Consider the following 8,969-nt stretch of genomic DNA (forward strand, 5'->3'; position numbering starts at 1 on the left):
TTTAATAAAGTCGAATAAACAATAAAATTCATTATCATAATCTAGGGCCAAAAATTTTCAAGGGCCTAAGGCTATAGCCTTTTTAGCCTCTGTTTATGAATTGTCCCATATAAAAATTTCAAGTTTCTTATTTCTTCTTAAAGATTGAATTTACAAAAACACTCAACTACTAAATTTTTTGAATTTCATCTCTGTATTTGTAGATGATTAGATTAAACTTGATGAAAATTTTGAATTTGAAGGAGGGAGTGTTAAACTACGAAGAAATAAGCCAAGCCAGCCTAATAGCCTAATAATCTTTCATGTGTAAATCAAAAATATCTAAAAATTCAGGTTTTTGAGATATGAGAGATAAAAAGTCTCTTCAGGTATTCAAATTCGGGTTTTTATGATATGAGAGATTAAAACTCAAACAAAAGAGATAATACACGATTTTCACGGAAAGGAAAAAATAATGGAAGACCTGGTCTATTCTTCCCATCTATTTAATAAGGTGTACACAACAAGAAAATGTTTCATTCGCGAAATTTATGAATTGAAGAATTCTTTTTGTGAATAAACCAAGGAATGTAACTTATTTTACTTACCCCGTTGCATGAGAAATTTTGGATAGATCTTCCCCTTTCAACAGAAGTTTGACTTACATTTTTATTGATTTTTTATATTTAATCAAAGAATTGAAACTAATAGTTTTTGTTATTTTTTTCAGTGGTGTGGCACAGCTAAGTTGTACGGATTGCTCAGCATGTAGTGGAAGCAGTACCGCATCGAGTGATATAACTGATCCAGGATCACCATACAGTACATCATCAAGTCATGGTGAAGATTCAACACCTGGACCACTATCTTCATCAGCAACCTCAACAACAATAACAATTTCTAGGAGTCCGACAACTCAACAGTTAATACAAACAAGAAAAATAACTCAACTAACGCAACAGAGTGAATCAAAAGTAGATAATAAAATGCCACCACATGAATCAAATTGTCAAAGTCCACCACCGCCAGAGACGACACCATCACCTAAGAAACAACCATGGCCCTGGGATGTAAATAAAGTTCCATCAAAGTCACAGACTATTAAAAATAATAATGAATTGGAAAGAGTATCGCCATCAAATTTATTAAAACGTGCCACGACTGCCACCAAAAATACGCACACCAATACAAAACGACTGAAAACAATCGCAGAAAAATCTAGTAAACAAAAAACAAATGATATAAAGCAATTAAATATATCCAATAATAATACTCGAAAAATATTAGGTAAATCAATAGCAACGTTATGTCCAATACTGCCAAAACCAGCTCCATTCCAAAACATATTATGTACAAGTATTAGCCCAACACTGCCGACAAGCAATGCAAATCCACCACGTACCCATACAGCACCATCTAGATGTTCAGCAAATAATAATAAAAATAATTTTATCACCCAAAATACAACCCTGATAACAACCACAAATACAATAAATAATCCTAAAGTACAATCTTTACGAGATGGACCAATCACAAAGATTATTACAAAAACCCAAACACGTGCTAATGGTGGGGTTATCAATTCTTCAGAGTATGTATCGAATTTACTGACAGGTACTCCTCAACAACAGGGTAAAATAACTGAATATTTTAAAGCCCAAATAAAACCACCCACAATAAACACAATGAAAAAGGACATTATGAAAAGTACTACATCAACGTTAAAACCAAAAACTACGAAACGAATACAAAAAAATAATGCTGTTAGTAATAATAAAATTGAATTAGTGAAAAATCAAACGGCGGGTGATTTAAAAAAATATTTAGGATTGTTATCAGGAAATTTTAATGGTGAATGTGATACACCTTCGGAATTATATCGGAAAATAGATGTGAGGACGTTATCATTACATCAGAATCATATTCAAGCTGTGAAAATGGATACAAAATTAAATGGTAAAGTGAATCCAGTTGTTTCGTTAACTCGAAAAATTTTACCAAAACAAACTACAACACCAGCTTCGTCATCAACAACTCAAAAGAAAACACAGCCAGATGTTCCAAATAAAAATGGTATGAAATTAGCAACATTACGTTTACAGGATGTGAAAACAACATTGCAAAAGAAAAATGGTGTTATTAAATCAACAACAACTACATTAACCACGAATTCAACAACAATTATGCCAACAATTGTTGTACCAACGAATATAAATACGGCGTTACCAACAGTTGTAACACCAAAATTAGTATCGACAGCTTCAACAGTATCAACATTACAGTGTCCTCCACTTGTGAAATTAAATGGTAGTTTTATTCCAATTGTTAAATTAAATCCTGTACCAGTAAAAGTAAATTCTAATTCTAATAATTGTAATTCTAATAATAAAGCTGTGATTCAATCGTCAACTGTTGTTACCGAAACAAAAGTGAATAATAATTTAAATAATAATAATAATTTACAATGTTTACGAATAGAAACTGGTTGTCCAACAGTTGTTAATCCACTATTATTAAAACAAAAGTGTTCACCTAATCTAAATAATTTAGTATCGATATCTGTATCAGAAACACAAGCAACAACATTTAACAATGAAACAACGGCGCACAAACAACAATTATTATCATCACCAAAAAGTATTGTACTTGAAACAATTCAACAAAAGAAATCCAAAGCCTTAGAGAATAATAATACGGCCAATGAATTGCCTTGTAAAACTGAATTAAATTTAAGTAATCATAATAATTCTAACGGTGTTACACCGTCGTCGCTTTTATTAGATAAAAATATTAGTTTGTTACAAGTATCAACTACTCCTTCTTTATTACATAATAATAATTTTCAATTGTCGTCATCGATTGAATCTCAAAAATCTCCAATATTATCACAACCAAAAACAATACGATTTCCACCACGTAAAATTGATACGGCAAGTGAGGAAAGGAGATTGGATGGAAAATGTCAATGGTCTGAATGTCATGCGAAGTTTGAAACAAGCGGAGCGTTATTAGAACATTTACAGGTATGCCATATTTTGTTTATTTTTATACCCGGTATACTAATTATAGTCCCAAGTTTGTAACGCTTAGAAATATTGATGGTACAAAAAAATACGGTTTTGACTCAAAAATATACTGGACTTACAAACCAAATATAATTTTCTTTGCCTAAAATTTAGATAGCATCAATTATTTGTTATATAACATGATAATTGTGCATTTTTAAGCAAAGTTTTACTAGTGTCAATATTTAAGGTATAATATCCGTTTTAGTCAAATTCATAAAAACTTGCTGCTATATACCTACACAATTTATGACAACAGATTTGTAACTGTACATAATATTTAAACATTGTATGTATACGTATACAAATTATACACACACAGCTACATATTTATAAATTGTGGTCAAAAATCGTTTTTTGATACCAAAAGATAGCGAATATCTTTTGTAATAACGGGCCAAAAATTTTTGGTTTAGCAATCGGGAGGAGGAGATGGTTATTCTTAACATCTATGCAAAATTTTATTTCATTCTGTAAAAAAGTGGGTTTACGGACATTAGACCTTAAATGAGAAAACAAAGCTTAAATGAGTAATTATATCTATAAAAATAAGTAATAATTTATTTCACTCCGATAGAAATACCTTAATAGCAGCGAATGTTAGAAAGTTTTGTTATAATTCCATATAGGTTTAAAAAATGCAAATGAGCTAGATTTTGATTAAAAGTAGCGACAATAATCACTCATCATGCCTGTAAATGAATTTGCCATCTTCTTTAAAAAAGGAAGGAGTATATTCTTTCAAAATTAAAATTTTTAAACTTGTTTTCAGATTGCGCACGTAATATCACAAGCGGCAAAAGAAAATTTCGTATGTCTTTGGGTCGGCTGTAAAGTACATGGCCGAACATCATGTTCACGGAGTTGGCTTGAACGACATGTTCTTTCTCATGCTGGAAACAAACCATATCGATGTATTGTCGACGGTTGTGGATGTCGATTTAATTCTCAGGTAAAAAAAATTATTCTAATATTATCACGAATATAAATAACGAGCAAAATTAACTGAAATTTCAGTTATTAAATTTTTTATTATTGATAAGTTCAATAGTCAAGGCTGCCGGTTGACAAAATTCTACAAAGTTCTAAATGAGATTTATCAAGATTGATTATTTTTTATTAAAAAACGTTACCAATATATATTATTTGAATTTTTATCAAAGTCAAAATTGTTAAATTTTTAATTAAAACATCCTCACAAAATTCATTGAATTATTCTTGTGAAAACTTTCGATGAAATGTCAATAGTAAATTTGAATTGAAAAAGCATTATGTGTGTAATAAAAGCATTATACTTTCAGAATTAATATATTGACCATAATGAATTTTCTTAAAACATAGAAATTTCGACCGTTAATAGAAATGAATTCAAATTTCGTATATTCACCTTTATCAATTTGATTTATTTACTTTCAACTATATTTATTTATAATTTTTATTTTTCAGACGGCACTAGAAAGGCATGTAAATAGCCACTTCAATGCGGACGGTGCTCCAAATATAAATAACCAAAGAAGGTCATTAGAAAATGGAGGTTCAAACAAATTAACACGGAAAAATGGAAAGAAAATTCGTTATAGATTACAACCTTGGTCAGGTACGTGGTTATTCTCTTTCTATCACTCAGAAAATCATTGCATAAAATTTTTAAAATTGAAACAAAAATACAGGAGTAAACGGTATGTGGTAAAGATCATGTGCTTGAACCTGAAATAATGAGTTTCTTGAGCTCGATCAGTACCTTATTATGATTTAAAGGATATTTTGACGAAGAATTTTCTCCAATCTCATTTATTCGATTCGAGTATTTTCTAAATTACTAATAAATATTTTCATTTTCAGCTCGTATGTTTGATTATTTTGATGCGGGTATAATGGAAGGCTTACAGCATCGATTAATAAATATGACAGATATTCGAACGGCTGGGAAGATTGCTGAAACAGCAGGAAATGTAGTCACACTACGTAGTACTGTAATAGCAAGAAGGACAGATCTTACTGGAAATAAGTCAGTTCTATTAAGATGGCACCCAGAAAATGTGTAAGTATTCGTTTTAAAATAATATTTTTTACTTTTAAAGTTTAGATACGTCAAAATTCCAGATCTTTCATTGGACACCAAACTAGATGAAATTAAACATGAAAATTACCTTGTTTGAGACATTGCAGCATTAAAAAATTACTAATGTTTTCTCACCTTCATGCGATTATAATATGATCAAACTGAACATTAAACGCGTAATTGTTTGTGTGATTGATTTTGTATTATTAAAAATTGTAATTTTATCATATTTATATATTTTTCTCGTTTTATAGTGTACCAGATGAATGGTTACCTGAATCTGAAGCGACACCATTCAAACATGTACCCATTCCCGGACTCGAACCGTCAGCCATCAATGTGCTACACGAAGAATTATTTTCGTTAAAGAAAAATTGTAGTTCATCAACTTTACCTGACACATCAATCGAAGAACAACGTCCACGTAATCGACGAAAACAAGTAACCAGTGCTGTAAAATATATGAATCGTCTTGTCACGTGATCCGATATGCCGTCATCGTCATCGTTAGATCAACAAACAACAGCAGATTTTATCAAGTTTTAAATGTTTTCAAGCATGTTTGTAATATAACGAATAAATTTTAATGTAGATGTCACCAAAACTTATCCATTGATTATTGAGATTGGAAATTTGAATTAATCTTATGGATAAAAATCATGTTATTTTGTTGTTGTATTTTAATGATTTTCAACCAACATTTTATTTAAACAGAAAAAAATACGTAAATAAAACACACAACACAGCCAGACATACAATTTTCATTCGTAAATAATTTTTATTCAGTATTATTATTTCAATTAAAATACAAATCAAATTTTGTTGGAAATTATTAATATATACATTACTTTTATCTGAAAACTACTTGAACGAACTCTTCAAGTTAAATTTTTATATTTGTTATTATTTGTAAGATTTTTAACCAAAAATATTGACTACCGAAAAGAAGTTTAATTTCCATCAAACCGAAATTATTTTTGTTCTTAAGTCATGTCTATCAAATACTGGTAATTGCCATAATATTATTATTGTAGGATATAAATCGAAAAATTTTTTTACTTTGATTAAATCGCCATACAGATAATGAAAATAATAATTCGACAATAGGATGGTTGGTTAAACATTTGTTTGTTCAAAAATAGTACCAGAACACAAACTTATACCATCCATAAATTAGGCTAACAAAGGCAAGTTTTGAGACTACTCCACCGTCTCAGAACATACGATCAATTTGACAATCATGTCCGCATAATTTTAAAGATTAATAGATATACGTGAAAAAATTCTCGTGATTACGTTTCACTTTTCTATTAATATTTAAATATATATAGACACGATTGGCTTATTATATTTTCATGATTTAATGCGTGCTTATGTTGATCTAAAGCTTGGATATCCTCTTTTTGTTGTCGAAATTTTAATAAACAAAAAAAAAATATGTAATATATTCGAAGAGTCACCGTTATATTACGATCTTAAATAACTCCAGCGTTTTTCGAGGAAATTAAAGCTTTATCAGTGAAAAAATATAGCTTTGTATTCCGATTCTATTTAACAAACAAATATAAAGTGAAATTTACAAAATTTAAAAATTTTCCGGCAAATGCGATTTTTCTTGTGGTTCTCTCCAAACTAAACGAATTTTCGTGAAACATAGCTAAGAACATTCTCCATTAAATTACCTTTTAAACAAAAAAAATCAAACTGGTTCATCCGTTTGGGGGCTACGATGCCACAGACTGACGGACAGACACACGTAGCGGTCTAACTTATAAAACCAATCTTTTTTGCATCGAGCGTTAAAAAATAATGCTTATAAAATGAATTGTACATTAATAAATTGTAGATAACACGATTGAAATATAGAATATCGAATTTTAGTTTTAAAAAATAGCTATAATTATATATATTTTGCCTTTGCCTTCGATTAAAATAAGATTTCAATACTTTTTTTTTTTTTTAAATAAAAAAGTATTCAGTTTTAGCTAAAATCAAACATTCTATTGTCTTTTTAAAATATAAATTGGCAATTCCTTAAAAGTTTCAGAATTTGTGATAAGAACTAAAAACACACAAATTATGCATGTTATATGTTTTAATTATAAATTTTAATTATCCACGTTTGCCAGATATGACAACAACCCAAAAATAATTATAGATTGAAGGAAATTAGTTTTCTTTAAGTCCATTATAATTTAAAAACCATGACAAAACGGGTGTTTCAAAATTACAACGTGTTCCAAGTAGTCTTTGGAGACATTTAAAATTGACTTGGTGATGGCATTTCATTGAAAAATATTATTCTTACATTAAATTAATTAATGAATAATATTAATTAATTTGCTGTATGTATATATTGTGAATTAGTATTGAAAACATATTAAGAAGACTGTTTTATAAAAAAAAAAGGAAGTTATTTTGGGAACATAAATAAAATTGAAGCTAAGTAGCATATTAATAATAATTATAAATATTAACAAAAAACAAAATATGTATATTTTTGAAAGTATTTAGAGACTGATCCTCTTCTTCTTGCAGTCAACAATTTTTCCGTTCATGACAAAAAATATACGTTTTAAGTTTGTACAGATATTCTGAAAGTGTTTTTTAGTAGATATATATTATAACGAAAAAATAAGTAAAAAAATTTCACATTTATACATCTCTGTATTTATAGAGTATGGAAAAAAAATTTTAAAAAAAAATTATTTAGGTTATAAGAGTGATCATCAGTTGATTGAATTGATTGATCAAGGGTCGGATCACAACCAGCTTCGTATCACTGCCGATGTGTAACAATCATATAAATATTATTACAAATCAAGTAAAATGCTGAGTGCTGATCGATCGATCTCAAATGTGAGATATATATATAATATATATGGGATTTTGCATTTATTGTACATTGTTTAGATTTTTTTTTTATTATTATTATTTAATTAATTTGAACCAAGTTTTCTTATAATTTATCGATTTCTAAAAATTTGGTAAGGATATTAGTGATGAATCTTTTTAATGTTTCTATAAAATTTAAGATGGCTTTTTTAACGGTAAATTCTTTTTAAATTCTTTCCAAATTTAAATAAATAAAATTGCAAAAATATGATATGAAAAATATGAACGTAATGTCATTTTGAACTTTTTGAATGGTATCTGAATAAAATATTCACAGCGTATTTAATTATTTGAATAGATTTCGCTTTTAAAAAAAATGTCTAGTATATAAATGTAATGATTTTGTTAATAGAGAGGATGCATGAAAATTATTTGGATCTTATGACGTACAATTTTCTAAAAAATATTTCAAAAGAATTGAAAATAGGCAGAGAAAACACATTAAAATATCTTTATTATAGGTATTATATATGAAGTCTTTTAAAATATGTAAAAATTCAATACAAGTAATTAATAAAACAAACCGAAACATCTCGCATTGTTGGGTGATAATTTCTAATTGTAACGTTGGATTTTAATTTATACGGATTTTTACAGAATTCTGCAATAATATTTATTTCATTAATTATTATTGCCGTTCATTTCACTATGACTTCAAAACAGCCAGCTGATTAATAAAATGATTATAAATAATAAAAAAGTAACTGCTGTTTCTGCTTATTATGTTAATTTAATTTAACAGAATCAAGATGCTTTAAGTCATATTTTAGTGTCTCCGCTTCATTCGTCTTCTCTACTTTCAGAATTTTTATTACTTTTAGTAATACGCAAATTAAAAAAATATATTTAAAGTTTTATTATATTTAATAGAAGCAAAAAAAAAAAAAGATTAATAAATTCTTTTCACTATATTTCGTTGGCATCATTTGTAAATTCCACAACACATGACAAAAAGTAATCCATAGAAT

The 8,969-nt window shown here is 28.2% G+C and overlaps 1 protein-coding gene across 2 annotated transcripts in view; it reads left to right on the forward strand.

Moving 5' to 3' along the window:
- Nucleotides 1-5,852, forward strand: part of LOC123293692 (probable serine/threonine-protein kinase nek3) — a 191,040-nt gene extending 185,188 nt beyond the window's left edge. For both annotated transcript variants that reach the window (XM_044874581.1, XM_044874582.1), the window contains exons 2-6: nucleotides 710-3,002; nucleotides 3,817-3,996; nucleotides 4,491-4,641; nucleotides 4,887-5,085; nucleotides 5,361-5,852. In XM_044874581.1, the coding sequence (XP_044730516.1) occupies nucleotides 710-3,002; nucleotides 3,817-3,996; nucleotides 4,491-4,641; nucleotides 4,887-5,085; nucleotides 5,361-5,589 (3,052 nt within the window). In that variant the 3' untranslated portion in view covers nucleotides 5,590-5,852. The remainder of the gene's footprint in view (nucleotides 1-709; nucleotides 3,003-3,816; nucleotides 3,997-4,490; nucleotides 4,642-4,886; nucleotides 5,086-5,360) is intronic.
- The last annotated feature ends 3,117 nt before the right edge of the window (nucleotides 5,853-8,969 follow it).

Source organism: Chrysoperla carnea, chromosome 2, assembly GCF_905475395.1.
Source record: "Chrysoperla carnea chromosome 2, inChrCarn1.1, whole genome shotgun sequence".
NCBI classification, from domain to species: domain Eukaryota; kingdom Metazoa; phylum Arthropoda; class Insecta; order Neuroptera; family Chrysopidae; genus Chrysoperla; species Chrysoperla carnea.